Source organism: Oncorhynchus nerka, linkage group LG11 (assembly GCF_034236695.1).
Source record: "Oncorhynchus nerka isolate Pitt River linkage group LG11, Oner_Uvic_2.0, whole genome shotgun sequence".
In the NCBI taxonomy this organism is placed as follows: domain Eukaryota; kingdom Metazoa; phylum Chordata; class Actinopteri; order Salmoniformes; family Salmonidae; genus Oncorhynchus; species Oncorhynchus nerka.
In genome coordinates, this window is record NC_088406.1 from 16,975,766 (window position 1) to 17,002,012 (window position 26,247).

Consider the following 26,247-nt stretch of genomic DNA (forward strand, 5'->3'; position numbering starts at 1 on the left):
AGGGGTATACTGGAGGGTATACTGTAGATACCGGAGGGTATACTGTAGATACCGGAGGGTATGGGATACCGGAGGGTATACTGTAGATACCGGAGGGGTATACTGTAGATACCGGAGGGTATGGATACCGGAGGGCTATACTGTAGATACCGGAGGGTATACTGTAGATACTGGAGGGTTATACTGTAGATACGGAGGGGTATACTGTAGATACCGGAGGGTTATACTGTAGATACCGGAGGGTTATACTGTAGATACCGGAGGGTATACTGTAGATACCGGAGGGTATACTGTAGATACCGGAGGGTTATACTGTAGATACCGGAGGGTATACTGTAGATACCGGAGGGGTATACTGTAGATACCGGAGGGGTACCGGAGGGTTATACTGTAGATACCGGAGGGGTATACTGTAGATACCGGAGGGGTATATACCGGAGGGTATACTGTAGATACCGGAGGGTATACTGTAGATACCGGAGGGTTATACTGTAGATACCGGAGGGGTATACTGTAGATACCGGAGGGTACTGTAGATACCGGAGGGGTATACTGTAGATACCGGAGGGTATACTGTAGATACCGGAGGGGTTATACTGTAGATACCGGAGGGGTATACTGTAGATACCGGAGGGGCATATAGATACCGGAGGGCTATAGATACTGTAGATACCGGAGGGTTATACTGTAGGAGGGCTATACTGTAGATACCGGAGGGGTATATACTGTAGATACCGAGGGTATACTGTAGATACCGGAGGGCTATACTGTAGATACCGGAGGGCTATACTGTAGATACCGGAGGGTTATACTGTAGATACCGGAGGGTATACTGTAGGATACCGGAGGGGTTATACTGTAGATACCGGAGGGTATACTGTAGATACCGGAGGGGTATACTGATACCGGAGGGGTATACCGGAGGGGTTATACTGTAGATACCGGAGGGTTATACTGTAGATACCGGAGGGGTATACTGTAGATACCGGAGGGTTATACTGTAGATACCGGAGGGTATAGGGACGGAGGGTAGATACCGGAGGGGTTATACTGTAGATACCGGAGGGTTATACTGTAGATACCGGAGGGGTATACTGTAGATACCGGAGGGTTATACTGTAGATACCGGAGGGGTATACTGTAGATACCGGAGGGTTATACTGTAGATACCGGAGGGTACTGTAGATACCGGAGGGGCATACTGTAGATACCGGAGGGGTATACTGGAGGAGGGTATACTGTAGATACCGGAGGGTATACTGGATACCGGAGGGTATACTGTAGATACCGGAGGGTTATACTGTAGATACCGGAGGGTATACTGTAGATACCGGAGGGGTATACTGTAGATACCGGAGGGGTATACTGTAGATACCGGAGGGTATACTGTAGATACCGGAGGGTTATACTGTAGATACCGGAGGGGTATACTGTAGATACCGGAGGGTACTGTAGATATACTGTAGATACCGGAGGGGTATACTGTAGATACCGGAGGGTTATACTGTAGATACCGGAGGGGTATACTGTAGATACCGGAGGGGCATACTGTAGATACCGGAGGGGCATACTGTAGATACCGGAGGGGTATACTGTAGATACCGGAGGGTATACTGTAGATACCGGAGGGGTATACTGTATACCGGAGGGTATGATACCGGAGGGTATACTGATACCGGAGGGTATACTGTAGATACCGGAGGGGCATACTGTAGATACCGGAGGGTTATACTGTAGATACCGGAGGGGTATACTGTAGATACCGGAGGGGTATACTGTAGATACCGGAGGGGGATATACTGTAGATACCGGAGGGTATACTGTAGATACCGGAGGGGTATACTGTAGATACCGGAGGGGTATACTGTAGATACCGGAGGGTATACTGTAGATACCGGAGGGGTATACTGGATACCGGAGGGTATACTGTAGATACCGGAGGGGATATACTGTAGATACCGGAGGGGTATACTGTAGATACCGGAGGGGTATGGTAGATACCGGAGGGTTATACTGTAGATACCGGAGGGCTATACTGTAGATACCGGAGGAGGGTATACTGTAGATACCGGAGGAGGTATACTGTAGATATACTGTAGATACCGGAGGGGTATACTGTAGATACCGGAGGGGTATACTGTAGATACCGGAGGGTATACTGTAGATACCGGAGGGGTATACTGTAGATACCGGAGGGGTATACTGTAGATACCGGAGGGTTATACTGTAGATACCGGAGGGTATACTGTAGATACCGGAGGGTATACTGTAGATACTGTAGATACCGGAGGGTATATACTGTAGATAGGGGCCTGGAGGAGGGGTATACTGTAGATACCGGAGGGGTATACTGTAGATACCGGAGGGGTATACTGTAGATACCGGAGGGTTATACTGTAGATACCGGAGGGGGGGATACCGGAGGTATACTGTAGATACCGGAGGGTTATACTGTAGATACCGGAGGGTTATACTGGATACCGGAGGGTATACTGTAGATACCGGAGGGGTATACTGTAGATACCGGAGGGGTATACTGTAGATACCGGAGATACTGGGGGGTTATACTGTAGATACCGGAGGGTTATACTGTAGATACCGGAGGGCTATACTGTAGATACCGGAGGGGTATACTGTAGATACCGGAGGGTTATACTGTAGATACCGGAGGGCTATACTGTAGATACCGGAGGGTTATACTGTAGATACCGGAGGGGTATACTGTAGATACCGGAGGGGTATACTGTAGATACCGGATACCGGAGGGGTTATACTGTAGATACCGGAGGGGTATACTGTAGATACCGGAGGGTATACTGTAGATACCGGAGGGGTATACTGTAGATGCCAGCAGGAGGGGTATACTGTATACTGATACCGGAGGGGTATACTGTAGATACCGGAGGGGTATACTGTAGATACCGGAGGGTTATACTGTAGATACCGGAGGGGTATGGGTACCGGAGGGGTATACTGTAGATACCGGAGGGGTATACTGTAGATACCGGAGGGTTATACTGTAGATACCGGAGGGGTGGATACTGGAGGGGTATACTGATACCGGAGGGCTACTGTAGATACCGGAGGGTATACTGTAGGATACCGGAGGGGTATACTGTAGATACCGGAGGGGTATACTGTAGATACCGGAGGGGTATACTGGTAGATACCGGAGGGTATACTGGATACCGGAGGGGTATACTGTAGATACCGGAGGGGTATACTGTAGATACCGGAGGGTATGTAGATACCGGAGGGTTATACTGTAGATACCGGAGGGTATACTGTAGATACCGGAGGGGTATACTGTAGATACCGGAGGGTATACTGTAGATACTGGAGGGTTATACTGTAGATACCGGAGGGTTATACTGTAGATACCGGAGGGGTATACTATACTGTAGATACCGGAGGGTAATACCGGAGGGGTATAGATACCGGAGGGTATACTGTAGATACCGGAGGGGATACTGTAGATACCGGAGGGGTAGATACCGGAGGGTATACTGTAGATACCGGAGGGTTATACTGTAGATACTGAGGGTATACTGTAGATACCGGAGGGGTATACTGTAGATACTGGAGGTATACTGTAGGATACTGGAGGGGATATGGATACTGGAGGGTATACTGATACCGGAGGGGTATATACTGGAGGGGTAGATACTGGAGGGTATACTGTAGATACTGGAGGGTATACTGTAGATACTGGAGGGTATACTGTAGATACCGGAGGGGTATACTGTAGATACCGGAGGGTATACTGTAGATACCGGAGGGTTATATACTGGAGGGGTAGATACCGGAGGGGTATACTGTAGATACCGGAGGGGTATACTGGAGATACCGGAGGGGTATACTGTAGATACCGGAGGGGGATACTGTAGATACCGGAGGGGTATACTGTAGATACCGGAGGGTATATATACTGTAGATACCGGAGGGGTATACTGTAGATACCGGAGGGCATACTGTAGATACCGGAGGGGTATACTGTAGATACCGGAGGGTATACTGTAGATACTGTAGATACCGGAGGGGTATACTGTAGATACCGGAGGGTATACTGTAGATACCGGAGGGGTATACTGTAGATACCGGAGGGGTATACTGTAGATACCGGAGGGGTATACTGTAGATACTGGAGGGTATACTGTAGATACCGGAGGGATATACTGTAGATACCGGAGGGGTATACTGTAGATACCGGAGGGGTATACTGTACTGATATGGATACCGGAGGGATATACTGTAGATACCGGAGGGGTATACTGTAGATACCGGAGGGTAGATATAGGGGTATGTAGATACCGGAGGGGTATAGTGTAGATACCGGAGGGGTATGGAGGGTATACTGTAGATACCGGAGGGGTATGCTGTAGATACCGGAGGGGTAGATACCGGAGGGGTATACTGTAGATACTGGAGGGGTATGGATACCGGAGGGATATACTGTAGATACATTACATTTACATTTACATTTAAGTCATTTAGCAGACGCTCTTATCCAGAGCGACTTACAAATTGGTGCATTCACCTTATGACCTCAGTGGAACAGTAGTGCATCTAAATCTTTTCAGGGGAGGGGGTGAGAGGGATTACTTTATCCTATCCTAGGTATTCCTTAAAGAGGTGGGGTTTCAGGTGTCTCCGGAAGGTGGTGATTGACTCCGCTGTCCTGGCGTCGTGAGGGGGTTTGTTCCACCATTGGGGGGCCAGAGCAGCGAACAGTTTTGACTGGGCTGGCGGGAACTGTACTTCCTCAGTGGTAGGGAGGCGAGCAGGCCAGAGGTGGATGAACGCAGTGCCCTTGTTTGGGTGTAGGGCCTGATCAGAGCCTGGAGGTACTGAGGTGCCGTTCCCCTCACAGCTCCGTAGGCAAGCACCATGGTCTTGTAGCGGATGCGAGCTTCAACTGGAAGCCAGTGGAGGGAGCGGAGGAGCGGGGTGACGTGAGAGAACTTGGGAAGGTTGAACACCAGACGGGCTGCGGCGTTCTGGATGAGTTGTAGGGTTTAATGGCACAGGCAGGGAGCCCAGCCAACAGCGAGTTGCAGTAATCAGACGGGAGATGACAAGTGCCTGGATTAGGACCTGCGCCGCTTCCTGTGTGAGGCAGGGTCGTACTCTGCGGATGTTGTAGAGCATGAACCTACAGGAACGGGCCACCGCCTTGATGTTAGTTGAGAACGACAGGGTGTTGTCCAGGATCACGCCAAGGTTCTTAGCGCTCTGGGAGGAGGACACAATGGAGTTGTCAACCGTGATGGCGAGATCATGGAGCGGGCAGTCCTTCCCGGGAGGAAGAGCAGTTCCGTCTTGCCGAGGTTCAGCTTGAGGTGGTGATCCGTCATCCACACGGATATGTCTGCCAGACATGCAGAGATGCGATTCGCCACCTGGTCATCAGAAGGGGGAAAGGAGAAGATTAATTGTGTGTCGTCTGCATAGCAATGATAGGAGAGACCATGTGAGGTTATGACAGAGCCAAGTGACTTGGTGTATAGCGAGAATAGGAGAGGGCCTAGAACAGAGCCCTGGGGACACCAGTGGTGAGAGCACGTGGTGTGGAGACGGTTCTCGCCACGCCACCTGGTAGGAGCGACCTGTCAGGTAGGACGCAATCCAAGCGTGGGCCGCGCCGGAGATGCCCAACTCGGAGAGGGTGGAGAGGAGGATCTGATGGTTCACAGTATCGAAGGCAGCCGATAGGTCTAGAAGGATGAGAGCAGAGGAGAGAGAGTTAGCTTTAGCAGTGCGGAGCGCCTCCGTGATACAGAGAAGAGCAGTCTCAGTTGAATGACTAGTCTTGAAACCTGACTGATTTGGATCAAGAAGGTCATTCTGAGAGAGATAGCGGGAGAGCTGGCCAAGGACGGCACGTTCAAGAGTTTTGGAGAGAAAAGAAAGAAGGGATACTGGTCTGTAGTTGTTGACATCGGAGGGATCGAGTGTAGGTTTTTCAGAAGGGGTGCAACTCTCGCTCTCTTGAAGACGGAAGGGACGTAGCCAGCGGTCAGGGATGAGTTGATGAGCGAGGTGAGGTAAGGGGAGGAGGTCTCCGGAAATGGTCTGGAGAAGAGGGAGGGATAGGGTCAAGCGGGCAGGTTGTAGGGCGGCCGGCCGTCACAAGACGCGAGATTTCATCTGGAGAGAGAGGAGAAAGAGGTCAGAGCACAGGGTAGGGCAGTGTGAGCAGAACCAGCGGTGTCGTTTGACTTAGCAAACGAGGATCGGATGTCGTCGACCTTCTTTTCAAAATGGTTGACGAAGTCATCTGCAGAGAGGGAGGAGGGGGGGGGAGGAGGATTCAGGAGGAGGAGAAGGTTGCAAAGAGCTTCCTAGGGTTAGAGGCAGATGCTTGGAATTTAGAGTGGTAGAAAGTGGCTTTAGCAGCAGAGAGAGAGAGGAAAATGTAGAGAGGAGGGAGTGAAAGGATGTCAGGTCCGCAGGGAGGCGAGTTTTCCTCCATTTCCGCTCGGCTGCCCGGAGCCCTGTTCTGTGAGCTCGCAATGAGTCGTCGAGCCACGGAGCGGGAGGGGAGGACCGAGCCGGCCTGGAGGATAGGGGACATAGAGAGTCAAAGGATGCAGAAAGGGAGGAGGGAGGGTTGAGGAGGCAGAATCAGGAGATAGGTTGGAGAAGGTTTGAGCAGAGGGAAGAGATGATAGGATGGAAGAGGAGAGAGTAGCGGGGGAGAGAGCGAAGGTTGGGACGGCGCGATACCATCCAGTAGGGGCAGTGTGGGAAGTGTTGGATGAGAGAGAGAGGGGAAAAGGATACAAGGTAGTGGTCGGAGACTTGGAGGGGAGTTACAACGAGGTTAGTGGAAGAACAGCATCTAGTAAAGATGAGGTCGAGCGTATTTCCTGCCTTGTGAGTAGGGGGAAGGTGAGAGGGTGAGGTCAAAAGAGGAGAGGAGTGGAAAGAAGGAGGCAGAGAGGAATGAGTCAAAGGTAGGCGTGGGGAGGTTAAAGTCGCCCAGAACTGTGAGAGGTGAGCCGTCCTCAGGAAAGGAGCTTATCAAGGCATCAAGCTCATTGATGAACTCTCCGAGGGAACCTGGAGGGCGATAAATGATAAGGATGTTAAGCTTGAAAGGGCTGGTAACTGTGACAGCATGGAATTCAAAGGAGGCGATAGACAGATGGGTAAGGGGAGAAAGAGAATGACCACTTGGGAGAGATGAGGATCCCGGTGCCACCACCCGCTGACCAGAAGCTCTCGGGGTGTGCGAGAACACGTGGGCAGACGAAGAGAGAGCAGTAGGAGTAGCAGTGTTGTCTGTGGTGATCCATGTTTCCGTCAGTGCCAAGAAGTCGAGGGACTGGAGGGAGACATAGGCGGAGATGAACTCTGCCTTGTTGGCCGCAGATCGGCAGTTCCAGAGGCTACCGGAGGACCTGGAACTCCACGTGGGTCGTGCGCGCTGGGACCACCAGATTAGGGTGGCCGCGGCCACGCGGTGTGGAGCGTTTGTATGGTCTGTGCAGAGAGGAGAGAACAGGGATAGACAGACACATAGTTGACAGGCTACACAAGAGGCTACGCTAATGCAAAGGAGATTGGAATGACAAGTGGACTACACGTCACGAGTGTTCAGAGAGTTAAGCTTACGTAGCAAGAATCTTATTGACTAAAATGATTAAAATGATACAGTACTGCTGAAGTAGGCTAGCTGGCAGAGGCTGCGTTGTTGACTAAGTAGGCTAGTTGGCATTGGCTGCGTTGTTGACACTACACTAATCAAGTCGTTCCGTTGAGTGTAATAGTTTCTACTGTGCTGCTATTCGGGGCTAGCTGGCTAGCTAGCAGTGTTGATTACGTTACGTTGATACCGGAGGGGTATACTGTAGATACCGGAGGGGTATACTGTAGATACTGGAGGGGTATACTGTAGATACTGAAGGGGTATACTGTAGATACTAGAGGGGTATACTGTAGATACTGGAGGGTTATACTGTAGATACCGGAGGGTTATACTGTAGATACCGGAGGGGTATACTGTAGACATTGGAGGGGTATAGTGTAGATACCGGAGGGGTATACTGTAGATACCGGAGGGGTATACTGTAGATACTGGAGGAGTATACTGTAGATACCGGGGGGTATATTGTGGATACCGGAGGGGTATTCTGTAGATACTGGAGTGGTATGGGTACTGGAGGGGTATACTGTAGATACCGGAGGGTTATACTGTAGATACCGGAGGGTTATACTGTAGATACCGGAGGGTTATACTGTAGATACCGGAGGGTTATACTGTAGATACCGGAGGGTTATACTGTAGATACCGGAGGGGTATGGATACTGGAAGGGTATACTGTAGATACCGGAGGGGTATACTGTAGATACTGGAGGGGTATGGATACTGGAGGGGTATACTGTAGATACCGGAGGGATATACTGTAGATACCGGAGGGTTATACTGTAGATACCGGAGGGTTATACTGTAGATACCGGAGGGTTATACTGTAGATACCGGAGGGTTATACTGTAGATACCGGAGGGTTATACTGTAGATACCGGAGGGTTATACTGTAGATACCGGAGGGGTATACTGTAGATACCGGAGGGGTATACTGTAGATACCGGAGGGGTATAGTGTAGATACGGAGGGTATAGTGTAGATACCGGAGGGGGTATACTGTAGATACCGGAGATACTGTAGATACCGGAGGGTATACTGTAGATACCGGAGGGTATGCTGTAGATACCGGAGGGGTATGCTGTAGATACCGGAGGGGTATACTGTAGATACCGGAGGGTTATACTGTAGATACCGGAGGGTTATACTGTAGATACCGGAGGGGTATACTGTAGATACCGGAGGGGTATACTGTAGATACCGGAGGGGTATAGTGTAGATTACGGAGGGGTATAGTGTAGATACCGGAGGGGTATACTGTAGATACCGGAGGGGTATACTGTAGATACCGGAGGGGTATGCTGTAGATACCGGAGGGGTATGCTGTAGATACCGGAGGGTATACTGTAGATACTGGAGGGGATATACTGTAGATACCGGAGGGATATACTGTAGATACCGGAGGGGTATACTGTAGATACCGGAGGGGTATACTGTAGATACTGGAGGGGTATACTGTAGATACTGGAGGGTATACTGTAGATACCGGAGGGGTATACTGTAGATACTGGAGGGGTATACTGTAGATACCGGAGGGTTATACTGTAGATACCGGAGGGTATACTGTAGATACCGGAGGGTATACTGTAGATACCGGAGGGTATACTGTAGATACCGGAGGGGTATACTGTAGATACCGGAGGGGTATACTGTAGATACCGGAGGGTTATACTGTAGATACCGGAGGGATATATACTGTAGATACTGGAGGGATACTGTAGATACCGGAGGGATATACTGTAGATACCGGAGGGGTATACTGTAGATACTGGAGGGTATACTGTAGATACTGGAGGGTATACTGTAGATACTGGAGGGTATACTGTAGATACCGGAGGGTATACTGTAGGATACCGGAGGGGTATTCTGTAGATACTGGAGGGGTATACTGGATACTGGAGGGTATACTGTAGATACTGGAGGGGGGTATACTGTAGATACCGGAGGGTTATACTGTAGATACCGGAGGGTTATACTGTAGATACCGGAGGGCTATACTGTAGATACTGGAGGGTATACTGTAGATACCGGAGGGTATACTGGATACTGGAGGGGTATACTGGATACCGGAGGGGTATACTGTAGATACCGGAGGGGTATGGATACCGGAGGGTATACTGTAGATACCGGAGGGGGTATACTGTAGATACCGGAGGGATATACTGTAGATACCGGAGGGTTATACTGTAGATACCGGAGGGTTATACTGTAGATACCGGAGGGTTATACTGTAGATACCGGAGGGGTATACTGTAGATACCGGAGGGTATACTGTAGATACCGGAGGGGTATACTGTAGATACCGGAGGAGGGGTATACTGTGTAGATACCGGAGGGTATACTGTAGATACCGGAGGGGTATACTGTAGATACCGGAGGGGTATACTGTAGATACCGGAGGGTATACTGTAGATACCGGAGGGTATACTGTAGATACCGGAGGGGTATACTGTAGATACCGGAGGGGTATGTAGATACCGGAGGGGTATACTGTAGATACCGGAGGGGTATACTGTAGATACCGGAGGGTATACTGTAGATACTGGAGGGGTATACTGTAGATACCGGAGGGTATACTGTAGATACCGGAGGGGTATACTGTAGATACCGGAGGGGTATACTGTAGATACCGGAGGGGTATACTGTAGATACTGGAGGGGTATGGATACTGGAGGGTATACTGTAGATACCGGAGGGGCTGTAGATACCGGAGGGGTATGGATACTGGAGGGTATACTGTAGATACCGGAGGGGTATACTGTAGATACCGGAGGGTATGGATACTGGAAGGGTACTGATACCGGAGGGTATACTGTAGATACTGGAGGGGTATATGGATACTGGAGGGGTATACTGGATACTGGAGGGGATTATACTGTAGATACCGGAGGGGTATACTGTAGATACCGGAGGGGTATGGATACTGGAAGGGTATACTGTAGATACCGGAGGGTATACTGTAGATACCGGAGGGTATACTGCAGATACCGGAGGGTTATACTGTAGATACCGGAGGGGTATACTGTAGATACCGGAGGGCTATACTGTAGATACCGGAGGGGTATGGATACCGGAGGGGTATACTGTAGATACCGGAGGGGTATACTGTAGATACCGGAGGGGTATACTGTAGATACCGGAGGGGTATACTGTAGATACCGGAGGGGTATACTGTAGATACCGGAGGGTATACTGTAGATACCGGAGGGTATGGTAGATACCGGAGGGGTATACTGTAGATACCGGAGGGGGTATACTGTAGATACCGGAGGGTAGATACCGGAGGGTATACTGTAGATACCGGAGGGGGGTATACTGTAGATACCGGAGGGGTATACTGTAGATACCGGAGGGATACTGGAAGGGTATACTGTAGATACCGGAGGGGTATACTGTAGATACCGGAGGGATATACTGTAGATACCGGAGGGTATACTGTAGATACCGGAGGGTATACTGTAGATACCGGAGGGGTATACTGTAGATACCGGAGGTTTATACTGTAGATACCGGAGGGGTATACTGTAGATACCGGAGGGGTATACTGTAGATACCGGAGGGGTATAGTGTAGATACCGGAGGGTTATACTGTAGATACCGGAGGGTTATACTGTAGATACCGGAGGGTTATACTGTAGATACCGGAGGGTTATACTGTAGATACCGGAGGGGTATACTGTAGATACCGGAGGGGTATACTGTAGATACCGGAGGGGTATACTGTAGATCCCGGAGGGTTATACTGTAGATACCGGAGGGTTATACTGTAGATACCGGAGGGGTATACTGTAGATACCGGAGGGGTATACTGTAGATACCGGAGGGATATACTGTAGATACCGGAGGGGTATGGATACTGGAAGGGTATACTGTAGATACCGGAGGGGTATACTGTAGATACTGGAGGGGTATGGATACTGGAGGGATATACTGTAGATACCGGAGGGAAATACTGTAGATACCGGAGGGGTATGGATACTGGAAGGGTATACTGTAGATACCGGAGGGGTATACTGTAGATACTGGAGGGGTATGGATACTGGAGGGGTATGGATACTGGAGGGTATGGATAATGGAGGGGTATACTATAGATACCGGAGGGGTATACTGTAGATACCGGAGGGGTATACTGTAGATACTGGAGGGGTATACTGTAGATACTAGAGGGGTATACTGTAGATACTGGAGGGTTATACTGTAGATACCGGAGGGTTATACTGTAGATACCGGAGGGGTATACTGTAGACATTGGAGGGGTATAGTGTAGATACCGGAGGGGTATACTGTAGATACCGGAGGGTTATACTGTAGATACCGGAGGGTTATACTGTAGATACCGGAGGGGTATACTGTAGATACTGGAGGGATATGGATACCGGAGGGATATATACTGTAGATACCGGAGTGGTATACTGTAGATACTGGAGGGGTATAGTGTAGATACCGGAGGGGTATAGTGTAGATACCGGAGGGGTATAGTGTAGATACCGGAGGGGTATAGTGTAGATACCGGAGGGGTATAGTGTAGATACCGGAGGGGTATACTGTAGATACCGGAGGGGTATGCTGTAGATACCGGAGGGGTATGCTGTAGATACCGGAGGGGTATGCTGTAGATACCGGAGGGGTATGCTGTAGATACCGGAGGGGTATACTGTAGATACTGGAGGGGTATGGATACCGGAGGGATATATACTGTAGATACCGGAGGGGTATACTGTAGATACCGGAGGGCTATACTGTAGATACCGGAGGGGTATAGTGTAGATTACGGAGGGGTATAGTGTAGATACCGGAGGGGTATAGTGTAGATACCGGAGGGGTATGCTGTAGATACCGGAGGGGTATGCTGTAGATACCGGAGGGGTATGCTGTAGATACCGGAGGGGTATGCTGTAGATACCGGAGGGGTATGCTGTAGATACCGGAGGGGTATGCTGTAGATACCGGAGGGGTATGCTGTAGATACTGGAGGGGTATGGATACCGGAGGGATATACTGTAGATACCGGAGGGGTATACTGTAGATACCGGAGGGGTATACTGTAGATACTGGAGGGGTATACTGTAGATACTGGAGGGGTATACTGTAGATACTAGAGGGGTATACTGTAGATACTGGAGGGATATATACTGTAGATACTGGAGGGGTTATACTGTAGATACCGGAGGGTATACTGTAGATACCGGAGGGGTATACTGTAGATACCGGAGGGGTATACTGTAGATACCGGAGGGGGTATACTGTAGATACCGGAGGGTTATACTGTAGATACTGGAGGGTTATACTGTAGATACTGGAGGGGTATACTGGATACCGGAGGGATATGTAGATACTGGAGGGATATGGATACCGGAGGGATATATACTGTAGATACTGGAGGGGTATACTGTAGATACTGGAGGGATATACTGTAGATACTGGAGGGGTATACTGTAGATACCGGGGGGGTATATTGTGGATACCGGAGGGGTATTCTGTAGATACTGGAGTGGTATGGGTACTGGAGGGGTATACTGTAGATACCGGAGGGTTATACTGTAGATACCGGAGGGTTATACTGTAGATACCGGAGGGGTATACTGTAGATACCGGAGGGGTATGGATACTGGAAGGGTATACTGTAGATACCGGAGGGGTATACTGTAGATACTGGAGGGGTATGGATACTGGAGGGGTATACTGTAGATACCGGAGGGATATAATGTAGATACCGGAGGGGTATGGATACTGGAAGGGTATACTGTAGATACCGGAGGGGTATACTGTAGATACCGGAGGGGTATGGATACTGGAGGGTATGGATAATGGAGGGGTATACTATAGATACCGGAGGGGTATACTGTAGATACCGGAGGGTTATACTGTAGATACCGGAGGGTTATACTGTAGATACCGGAGGGTTATACTGTAGATACCGGAGGGGTATACTGTAGATACCGGAGGGGTATGGATACTGGAAGGGTATACTGTAGATACCGGAGGGGTATACTGTAGATACTGGAGGGGTATGGATACTGGAGGGGTATACTGTAGATACCGGAGGGATATACTGTAGATACCGGAGGGGTATGGATACTGGAAGGGTATACTGTAGATACCGGAGGGGTATACTGTAGATACCGGAGGGGTATGGATACTGGAGGGTATGGATAATGGAGGGGTATACTATAGATACCGGAGGGGTATACTGTAGATACCGGAGGGGTATACTGTAGATACCGGAGGGGTATACTGTAGATACCGGAGGGTTATACTGTAGATACCGGAGGGGTATAGTGTAGATACCGGAGGGGTATAGTGTAGATACCGGAGGGGTATACTGTAGATACCGGAGGGGTATACTGTAGATACCGGAGGGGTATGCTGTAGATACCGGAGGGGTATGCTGTAGATACCGGAGGGGTATACTGTAGATACTGGAGGGGTATGGATACCGGAGGGATATATACTGTAGATACCGGAGGGGTATACTGTAGATACCGGAGGGGTATACTGTAGATACCGGAGGGGTATAGTGTAGATACCGGAGGGGTATACTGTAGATACCGGAGGGGTATACTGTAGATACCGGAGGGGTATACTGTAGATACCGGAGGGGTATGCTGTAGATACTGGAGGGGTATACTGTAGATACTGGAGGGGTATACTGTAGATACTGGAGGGGTATACTGTAGATACTGGAGGGGTATACTGTAGATACTGGAGGGGTATACTGTAGATACTAGAGGGGTATACTGTAGATACTGGAGGGTTATACTGTAGATACCGGAGGGTTATACTGTAGATACCGGAGGGGTATACTGTAGACATTGGAGGGGTATAGTGTAGATACCGGAGGGGTATACTGTAGATACCGGAGGGTTATACTGTAGATACCGGAGGGTTATACTGTAGATACCGGAGGGGTATACTGTAGATACTGGAGGGGTATGGATACCGGAGGGATATATACTGTAGATACCGGAGTGGTATACTGTAGATACTGGAGGGGTATACTGTAGATACTGGAGGGGTATACTGTAGATACTGGAGGGGTATACTGTAGATACCGGGGGGGTATATTGTGGATACCGGAGGGGTATACTGTAGATACTGGAGTGGTATGGGTACTGGAGGGGTATACTGTAGATACTGGAGGGGTATGGGTACTGGAGGGGTATACTGTAGATACCGGAGGGGTATACTGTAGATACCGGAGGGGTATACTGTAGATACCGGAAGGGTATGGGTACTGGAGGGGTATACTGTAGATACCGGAGGGGTATACTGTAGATACCGGAGGGGTATACTGTAGATACCGGAGGGGTATACTGTAGATACTGGAGGGGTATACTGTAGATACCGGAGGGGTATGGGTACTGGAGGGGTATACTGTAGATACTGGAGGGGAATACTGTAGATACCGGAGGGGTATGGGTACTGGAGGGTATACTGTAGATACCGGAGGGGTATGGATACTGTAGATACCAGAGGGGTATGGATACTGTAGATACCGGAGGGGTATACTGTAGATACTGGAGGGCTATTATTATTATTATACTTTTATTTCAACAAGGAACACAAACTGAGACCAATGTCTATTTTACAGCTGGGCCCTGCGTATACATGTTTACACATACAGTTTAGGTACAATGATTTAAAAAATGAACAAGACAAACCATCACAGATAACACAAAGAAATACAGCAGCAGATTATTACATTTAGACACAGGTTATTCCACTAACAGGTTATTCTACTAACAGGTTATTCCACTACCAGGTTATTCCACTACCAGGTTATTCCACTACCAGGTTATTCCACTAACAGGTTATTCCCCTAACAGGTTATTCCCCTAACAGGTTATTCCACTAACAGGTTATTCCACTAACAGGTTATTCCACTAACAGGTTATTCTACTAACAGGTTATTCCACTAACAGGTTATTCCACTAACAGGTTATTCCACTAACAGGTTATTCCACTAACAGGTTATTCTACTACCAGGTTATTCTACTACCAGGTTATTCCCCTAACAGGTTATTCCACTAACAGGTTATTCTACTAACAGGTTATTCTACTAACAGGTTATTCCAGTAACAGGTTATTCCCCTAAAAGGTTATTCCACTAACAGGTTATTCCACTAACAGGTTATTCTACTACCAGGTTATTCCACTACCAGGTTATTCTATTACCAGGTTATTCTACTACCAGGTTATTCCCCTAACAGGTTATTCTACTACCAGGTTACTCCCCTAAAAGGTTATTCTACTAACAGGTTATTCCCCAACAGGTTATTCTACTAACAGCACAATAACTTTTATTCCCCGAATCAGTTGCAAGCAATACAAAAATAAAAATCCCCCAATAAATGTTTAAAATGGACAACAGGGGGACAAGAGTCTCAGGTTTAAGTTTAGTCTGCAGGCTATTCCATAGGCAAGGAGCGTAACAGGAAAAGGCAGCCATACCCAACTCTGTGGAAATCGCATAGGCCTCAAGTGTAATCCAAGCTTGAGACCTGGTTTTAGGATTCTACTTCTAATATTGATGATAAATAAGAAGGTAGTTTATTCAGAAGTGCTTTATAGACAAACACGAGAGCATGTTGTTCTCGTCTCATGGACAGGGAAGTCCAACCCACATTTTGATATAAAACACAGTGGTGATTTCTGTAGCTAGCACCCGTAATAAACCTAAGTGCGCAATGAAAAGTAGCATCCACCGATTTAAGTGTTGTTGCCGTAACATTCATGTAGATAATACCCCCATGATCTATAACAGACAAAAGTAGCTTGCACAATTTCTTTTATATTTGTAGAGGACAAACATGTCCTGTTTCTATAGAGGAAGCCTAGCTTGATTTTTAGCCGTTTTTCAAAGTTCGCCAACATGCATTTTAATAGACAGTTCATCATCCAATCATATCCCTAAGTATTTATTTGCAGAGACCTGATTCATTTGAGAACCATCTAAGCTCGTAAGTGCAAGTGTATTTTCAACCAACTTTTTGAACCTATTTAAAATCACAAAATGTGTTTTCTTTGCATTTAAAACAGGTTTCAGCTGTATAAAAGACCCTTGTAATATCTTAAAATCTGTCTCCGATAGTGATAATGCTTGGTCAGCCAATGAAGCGATAGAGTACATGACAGAGTCATCTGCAAATAAATGAATTTGACACTTTCTTATCTCATCACTGATATTGTTTATGTAGAAAGTGAACATAGACACTGTAGGGGTATGGATACTGGTAGGGTTAAGGTTAGGTTGGGGATAGGTCAGATTAGGGTTATATAAAGGGTTCAATTGGAGGTTGGTCAGATAAGGGTTATATAAAGGGTTAAATTAGAGGTAGGTCAGATTAGGGTTATATAAAGGGTTAAGGTTAGGTTGGAGGTAGGTCCGACTAGGGTTATGTAAAAGTTGTTCTTACATTGTTGAGCTCTCTCTGGTTGCCGTAGAGGGGGTGATATTTGCGGTATTTGCCCTGTCTGTATTTAGAGCTGATGAATCGTCGGCGGGCTTTGCTGCAGCTGGTCGGACTCAGCGCCTCGCTGGGAGGGATGTTCGCCGCCCAGAACCTGTTCAGACGCTCGTTTCCTAGCAACAGGAACACCTGGGGGACAGGTGAGGGGGAGGTTAGATAGGGACACCAAATCTCTGTCTGTTTGTTTTAGTATTCTTGTGAGTACCAGAAGTCTTGACAAGAATATGAAAACAACTAAAATTCTGAGAAGTGAGGAAAAAAATAGTATTTTAGGCTTAGGGGTCAGGGGTCAGGGTTAGAATTAGGGGTTAATGTTTTAGGGTTAGGGAAAATAGGAGTTTGAATGGGAATCAATTGTTGGTCCTCAAAGTCCTCACAAGTATAGTAAGACATAGTTGTGTGTGTGTGTGTGTGTGTGTGTGTGTGTACCTGTATAAGCTCCTCTGTCCACACCTTCCTGTCCATCTTCAGACTGCGCACCTTAGAGATGCTGGGGCCCAAACCCCGATGCTCTCCTACAACACACACACAAGCAAAAAAATACATAATTCTATGACTGCATTCTGTGTATAATAGAGAAACCGGTCCAACCAAAGGTCAGTGGTTCTGAAAGTTCTACAACTATCTGATGACAGTAAACACACTGACCTGCACAGCATTTGCAGACCACCACACACAGGTTGATGGCAGCCCACTCAGGTTTGGCGGCGCCACAGTCGGCACAGCAACAGTTGCTAGGCTCTGCCCAGATTTGATTAGCCACCTCGCTATTGGACAGAGCTTCTCCAATTGCGTCACGCATTGCTTCTACCCACTGCTCCTTATGTTGTTCCGAATCCGCTAGAAAACTACACACACACACACACACACAGAGTCTTGTACAACTAACCTTGTGGAGACACATAATTAAGACACATTATTATTATTATATATTTCTAACCCTAGCTCCTAAACCTAATTCTAACCCTAGCTCCTAAACCTAACTCTAACCCTAGCTCCTAAACCTAATTCTAACCCTAGCTCCTAAACCTAACTCTAACCCTAGCTCCTAAACCTAATTCTAACCCTAGCTCCTAAACCTAACACTAGCTCCTAAACCTAATTCTAACCCTAGCTCCTAAACCTAACCCTAGCTCCTAAACCTAATTCTAACCCTAGCTCCTAAACCTAACCCTAGCTCCTAAACCTAATTCTAACCCTAGCTCCTAACTCTAACCCTAGCTCCTAAACCTAACTCTAACCCTAGCTCCTAAACCTAACTCTAACCCTAGCTCCTAAACCTAACTCTAACCCTAGCTCCTAAACCTAACTCTAACCCTAGCTCCTAAACCTAACTCTAACCCTAGCTCCTAAATCTAACTCTAACCCTAGCTCCTAAACCTAACTCTAACCCTAGCTCCTAAACCAAACTCTAACCCTAGCTCCTAAACCAAACTCTAACCCTAGCTCCTAAACCAAACTCTAACCCTAGCTCCTAAACCAAACTCTAACCCTAGCTCCTAAACCAAACTCTAACCCTAGCTCCTAAACCAAACTCTAACCCTAGCTCCTAAACCAAACTCTAACCTCGCTCCTAAACCCCTAAAACCAAACTCTAACCCTAGCTCCTAAACCAAACTCTAACCCTAGCTCCTAAACCAAACTCTAACCCTAGCTCCTAAACCAAACTCTAACCCTAGCTCCTAAACCAAACTCTAACTCTAGCTCCTAAACCAAACTCTAACCCTAGCTCCTAAACCAAACTCTAACTCTAGCTCCTAAACCAAACTCTAACCCTAGCTCCTAAACCTAATTCTAACCCTAGTTCCTAAACCTAATTCTAACCCTAGCTCCTAAACCTAATTCTAACTCCTAAACCTAATTCTAACCTTAACCCCAAGTCTCTGAACACTGAGAAATGTCGGACCTCTCACACTCACACACACAGTAATCCGGTCAAGCTGAACACTCCCTCTCTAACCTTGCTGTTTGTGTGTGTGTGTGTGTGGTGTATGGGTGTAAACCTGAAGATGCGGTAGGGTGTGGTCAAATCAAAACTGCGGCGGTCAGTGACTTTCACGTTTCCTACATTCATGTCGATAGACGTGATACCGATGCCAAGGCGGTAGTCCTGGAAACAGAACACACACACACATCACACAGCTGACATCACCCACTACAGCAACCATGATCAGAGCTGGGTTCAAATATATGCATAAGTAAGTATTTGTTATTTAGTGCGTCTTTACACAGGCAGCCTTGCTAAAATGTAAAAAATAAAGACATTTGTCAGTATAGGGTATGGTGTGTAGATTGATGAAAAAAGGATTTAATCCATTTTAGAATAAGGCTGTAACGTAACAACATGTGGAAAACAGTCAAGGGGTCAGAATACTTTGCGAATACACTGTATATACAAAATAATATATATGGGGGATTGGAAATGATGCAGACAATTACATTGATGGAAACTACAATCTGCAATATTAAAGCTGATCTACCCCCTAAAACAATTGGTTTGAAATCTTCCTAGAAGTGACACAGGGTTGACGGAGACACACTTGAATTTTGGCCTTTATTGAATTCTCCATTTGGTCTGTATTAAAGGGCACTTTATGTAACATAACAGGCTTTTAAAATACTATTATTGGATTATTATTATTATTATTATTATTATAATAATATACACACAATTTCTACTTCAAAATAAACGGACACAAAAAGACACATTTTGTGGAACGAACCAAATAGCCAAATCTAACTTCAAAATACTTATTTCCAAATACATTGGGTGTTTCTGAAAATACATCCTACCCTGCTCCGAGCACACACACTGGAGCACGGGAGGGTCGGAGTATGGCTCCAAATCAAAGTATGCGAAACGGAGCACGGGAGGGTCGGAGTATGGCTCCAAATCAAAATATGCGAAACGGAGCACGGGAGGGTCGGAGTATGGCTCCAAATCAAAGTATGCGAAACGGAGCACGGGAGGGTCGGAGTATGGCTCCAAATCAAAGTATGCGAAACGGAGCACGGGAGGGTCGGAGTATGGCTCCAAATCAAAGTATGCGAAACGGAGCACGGGAGGGTCGGAGTATGGCTCCAAATCAAAGTATGCGAAACGGAGCACGGGAGGGTCGGAGTATGGCTCCAAATCAAAGTATGCGAAACGGAGCACGGGAGGGTCGGAGTATGGCTCCAAATCAAAGTATATGGCTCCAAATCAAAGTATGCGAAACGGAGCACGGGAGGGTCGGAGTATGGCTCCAAATCAAAGTATGCGAAACGGAGCACGGGGGGGGGGGCACTTCTCGAATGCATACTCAGTTTGTACATACTTTGAAGCATGCATCGATGCCAGCTTCAACGGAAAGTATGCAAAGAAATATGACACAACCTCGTAAAAAAATAACGCAAAATGTATTGGCGGACATTATTTGAGTTAAAGAGAGAGAAATGTTGCCTATTCACATCTCATATGTTGCCTGATTACAATATTTTATCTTGATAAGTTAATAAATAAATGCTTTGTTAATTTTGGCATGTAGATCACAAGCCCCATAATAAGTCAATAGGGCAAACTGTTAGTTAGCCAGATAGAATTTGTAGCTAGCTACCCACAAAGAATTGACATCAATACAGTAGGGGGAGGAGTAGCGTGAGGTAATACAGTAGGGGGAGGAGCAGCGTGAGGTAATACAGTAGGGGGAGGAGCAGCGTGAGGTAATACAGTAGGGGGAGGAGCAGCGTGAGGTAATACAGTAGGTGAAGGAGTAGCGTGAGGTAATACAGTAGGGGGAGGAGCAGCGTGAGGTAATACAGTAGGGGGAGGAGCAGCGTGAGGTAAAACAGTAGGGGAGGAGCAGCGTGAGGTAATACAGTAGGGGGAGGAGCAGCGTGAGGTAATATAGTAGGTGAAGGAGTAGCGTGAGGTAATACAGTAGGGGGAGGAGCAGCGTGAGGTAATACAGTAGGGGGAGGAGCAGCGTGAGGTAATACAGTAGATGGAGGAGCAGCGTGAGGTAATACAGTAGGGGGAGGAGAAGCGTGAGGTAATACAGTAGGGGGAGGAGCAGCGTGAGGTAATACAGTAGGGGGAGTGCGAGTGGTTCTCAAATGTAATGTTTTACGCATTCTTCACACTCTCGTCCTCACAACAACGTACTCAAGAGAATGTGGTTGGAGAATGCACTCAAAGCATGAGCATGTGGAGCACGGTAGTATTGTTATTGAGAAACACCCATTGTTTCAAATAGCCCTAGGACCAAACAGACTAGGGTTCAAATGCATGGAGTATGTACATATTTGTCTTTGAAAACACACACACACACACCTCCATGTTCTTGTAGAGGAAGACCTTGTCTCCGGAGACGACTGTGTAGAGTTTGGAGCGCAGGCCCCTCAGCTCCAGGTAGCCCTGCTGTTCAGGGGTCAGGGGTGAACCAGGGGTCAGAAAGGAGGGCGGGACCAATGAGGTCATCTCCCTGCTGCCTTCCTGGCGCCCCCTAGTGAAGTTCTGCAGCACTGCCACCCACTCATTCCTCTCAGCTACACACACACACACACACACACACACACACACACACACACACACACACACACACACACACACGAAGAGTGATTTAGCATGCAGCAGCGTGATATGAACAGCTTGATGCTGATGTCTGCATTATGGGCAGATGAGTTGCTGTTTCTACAGTTCTCATTTTCATTCCGATGGGGCTGATTCAGGACGGGTGGGTTTCATGTTTGCCGTTTTGTGTTAAGAAAAAAACAATAACTGTGTGTGTCTTTGCACCTTTTAGCTGACACAGTCTCTCTCAGCAGCAGCTGCAGACACTAGCAGTGCCACGATTACAATATTGGCTGGGCCAGAGACATTTGTGGCCATGATGAAAGTATTTTTTCTGATTTAAATGTTTTAAATTTCCATAAGAATAGGCTGGAGTGCACTGGGGACAATGATGATCCCCGAAGGAGCGAATCAGAAGAAGCCATGTTCTAATGGCATCTATTAACGCCCACACAGCCTAACAAAATACACCCACCTTGGGGGCCCATTGTAAAATACCCAAAATACACCCACCCACCTTGGTGGACCTTGTAAACTACCCAAAGTACACCCACCCACCTTGGTGGCCCTTGTAAAATACACCCACCCACCTTGGTGGACCTTGTAAAATACACCCACCCACCTTGGGGGCCCATTGTAAAATACCCAAAATACACCCACCCACCTTGGTGGACCTTGTAAAATACACCCACGCACCTTGGGGGCCCTTGTAAAATACACCCACCCACCTTGGCGGCCCTTGTAAACTACCCAAAATACACCCACCCACCTTGGTGGACCTTGTAAAATACACCCACCCACCTTGGGGGCCCTTGTAAACTACCCAAAGTACACCCACCCACCTTGGCGGCCCTTGTAAACTACCCAAAATACACCCACCCACCTTGGTGGACCTTGTAAAATACACCCACCCACCTTGACGGCCCTTGTAAACTACCCAAAATACACCCACCCACCTTGGTGGACCTTGTAAAATACACCCACCCACCTTGGCGGCCCTTGTAAACTACCCAAAATACACCCACCCACCTTGGTGGACCTTGTAAAATACACCCACCCACCTTGGGGGCCCTTGTAAACTACCCAAAGTACACCCACCCACCTTGGCGGCCCTTGTAAACTACCCAAAATACACCCACCCACCTTGGGGGCCCTTGTAAACTACCCAAAGTACACCCACCCACCTTGGGGGCCCTTGTAAACTACCCAAAATACACCCACCCACCTTGGTGGACCTTGTAAAATACACCCACCCACCTTGGGGGCCCTTGTAAACTACCCAAAGTACACCCACCCACCTTGGTGGCCCTTGTAAAATACACCCACCCACCTTGGTGGACCTTGTAAACTACCCAAAGTACACCCACCCACCTTGGTGGCCCTTGTAAAATACACCCACCCACCTTGGTGGACCTTGTAAACTACCCAAAGTACACCCACCCACCTTGGTGGCCCTTGTAAAATACACCCACCCACCTTGGCGGCCCTTGTAAACTACCCAAAGTACACCCACCCACCTTGGTGGACCTTGTAAAATACACCCACCCACCTTGGTGGACCTTGTAAAATACACCCACCCACCTTGGTGGACCTTGTAAAATACACCCACCTTGGGGGCCCATTGTAAAATACCCAAAATACACCCACCCACCTTGGTGGACCTTGTAAAATACACCCACGCACCTTGGGGGCCCTTGTAAACTACCCAAAGTACACCCACCCACCTTGGCGGCCCTTGTAAACTACCCAAAATACACCCACCCACCTTGGTGGACCTTGTAAAATACACCCACCCACCTTGGTGGCCCTTGTAAACTACCCAAAATACACCCACCCACCTTGGTGGACCTTGTAAAATACACCCACCCACCTTGGCGGCCCTTGTAAACTACCCATAGTACACCCACCCACCTTGGGGGCCCTTGTAAACTACCCAAAGTACACCCACCCACCTTGGGGGCCCTTGTAAAATACACCCACCCACCTTGGGGGCCCTTGTAAACTACCCAAAGTACACCCACCCACCTTGGCGGCCCTTGTAAACTACCCAAAATACACCCACCCACCTTGGTGGACCTTGTAAAATACACCCACCCACCTTGACGGCCCTTGTAAACTACCCAAAATACACCCACCCACCTTGGTGGACCTTGTAAAATACACCCACCCACCTTGGCGGCCCTTGTAAACTACCCAAAATACACCCACCCACCTTGGTGGACCTTGTAAAATACACCCACCCACCTTGGGGGCCCTTGTAAACTACCCAAAGTACACCCACCCACCTTGGCGGCCCTTGTAAACTACCCAAAATACACCCACCCACCTTGGGGGCCCTTGTAAACTACCCAAAGTACACCCACCCACCTTGGGGGCCCTTGTAAACTACCCAAAATACACCCACCCACCTTGGTGGACCTTGTAAAATACACCCACCCACCTTGGGGGCCCTTGTAAACTACCCAAAGTACACCCACCCACCTTGGTGGCCCTTGTAAAATACACCCACCCACCTTGGTGGACCTTGTAAACTACCCAAAGTACACCCACCCACCTTGGTGGCCCTTGTAAAATACACCCACCCACCTTGGTGGACCTTGTAAACTACCCAAAGTACACCCACCCACCTTGGTGGCCCTTGTAAAATACACCCACCCACCTTGGCGGCCCTTGTAAACTACCCAAAGTACACCCACCCACCTTGGTGGACCTTGTAAAATACACCCACCCACCTTGGTGGACCTTGTAAAATACACCCACCCACCTTGGTGGACCTTGTAAAATACACCCACCTTGGGGGCCCATTGTAAAATACCCAAAATACACCCACCCACCTTGGTGGACCTTGTAAAATACACCCACGCACCTTGGGGGCCCTTGTAAAATACACCCACCCACCTTGGGGGCCCTTGTAAACTACCCAAAGTACACCCACCCACCTTGGCGGCCCTTGTAAACTACCCAAAATACACCCACCCACCTTGGTGGACCTTGTAAAATACACCCACCCACCTTGGTGGCCCTTGTAAACTACCCAAAATACACCCACCCACCTTGGTGGACCTTGTAAAATACACCCACCCACCTTGGCGGCCCTTGTAAACTACCCAAAATAAACCCACCCACCTTGGTGGACCTTGTAAAATACACCCACTCACCTTGGCGGCCCTTGTAAACTACCCATAGTACACCCACCCACCTTGGGGGCCCTTGTAAACTACCCAAAGTACACCCACCCACCTTGGGGGCCCTTGTAAAATACACCCACCCACCTTGGCGGCCCTTGTAAAATACACCCACCCACCTTGGGGGCCCTTGTAAACTACCCAAAGTACACCCATAACGGATACAAATGTTTTACTATTCAAACATGCATTCAAAACACGGGGCTTTTAAGAGATTATTCTAGTTAATCATTTAGTGTTTAATTAGTCAAGGCTCCCTTTGTTATTTCATTTCAGAATAAAATGCTTGGCTGTATTTAAAGGTGTGAATGACTCGTATGCTGTGTAATTAGCCTACATGAATGATTGATTATGTTGAAGTTAAGACCGATGAAACAGGACCTGCTCTCACAGCTTGATAGTCTATAGTAGCCTTATATAATCTATAACGGCTCCTCTTTCAGCCAAATATGTATTTGCCTGTCATAGCCTGAGGGACACTGAATAATAACATCTGCATAGTAAATAGTAACTTACTTATTACTACTATTATTGTTAATTCTATTATTATTGTTGTTTATCATTCCACAATGTAGTGGAACGGTTAGGAGGGTGATGGTAATGGTAGTAGAGTGGTGGTGGTAGTAGTAATGATGATGATGGTAGCTGTAATGATGGTGGTAGAAGTAATGATGGTAGAAGGAATGATGGTACAAGTAATGAAGATGGTAGTTGTAATGATGATGGTAGCTGTATGATGGTAGTAGTAATGATGATGGTAGTTGTATGATGGTAGTTGTAATGATGATGGTAGCTGTAATGATGATGGTAGCTGTAATGATGATGGTAGCTGTAATGATGACGGTAGTTGTAATGATGACGGTAGTTGTAATGATGACGGTAGTTGTGATGATGATGGTAGTAGTTGTAATGATGGTGGTAGCTGTAATGATGATGGTAGCTGTAATGATGATGGTAGTTGTGATGATGATGGTAGTAGTTGTAATGATGGTGGTAGCTGTAATGATGATGGTAGCTGTAATGATGATGGTAGTTGTGATGATGATGGTAGTTGTGATGATGATGGTAGTTGTGATGATGATGGTTGTTGAAAAAATGAGGGTAGTTGTAATGATGAGGGTTGTTGTAATGATGATGGTTGTTGTAATGATGAGGGTAGTTGTAATGATGAGGGTAGTTGAAATGATGATGGTAGTTATAATGATGATGGTAGCTGTAATGATGATGGTAGCTGTAATGATGATGGTAGCAGTAATGATGATGGTAGTTGTAATGATGATGGTAGTTGTAATGATGATGGTAGTTGTAATGATGATGGTAGTTGTAATGGTGATGGTAGTTGTATGATGATGGTAGTTGTAATGGTGATGGTAGTTGTATGATGATGGTAGT

At 47.6% G+C, this 26,247-nt stretch overlaps 1 protein-coding gene across 7 annotated transcripts in view; it reads right to left on the reverse strand.

Annotated features, from left to right (window-relative positions):
• The window catches only part of LOC115125746 (arf-GAP with Rho-GAP domain, ANK repeat and PH domain-containing protein 1-like), a 183,461-nt gene that overhangs the window by 83,886 nt on the left and 73,328 nt on the right, over nucleotides 1-26,247 (reverse strand). For all 7 annotated transcript variants that reach the window (XM_065024262.1, XM_065024259.1, XM_065024261.1 and 4 more), the window contains exons 9-13: nucleotides 21,431-21,645; nucleotides 19,122-19,228; nucleotides 17,767-17,966; nucleotides 17,548-17,633; nucleotides 17,065-17,247 (exon numbers count right to left, since the gene is read on the reverse strand). In XM_065024262.1, the coding sequence (XP_064880334.1) occupies nucleotides 17,065-17,247; nucleotides 17,548-17,633; nucleotides 17,767-17,966; nucleotides 19,122-19,228; nucleotides 21,431-21,645 (791 nt within the window). The remainder of the gene's footprint in view (nucleotides 1-17,064; nucleotides 17,248-17,547; nucleotides 17,634-17,766; nucleotides 17,967-19,121; nucleotides 19,229-21,430; nucleotides 21,646-26,247) is intronic.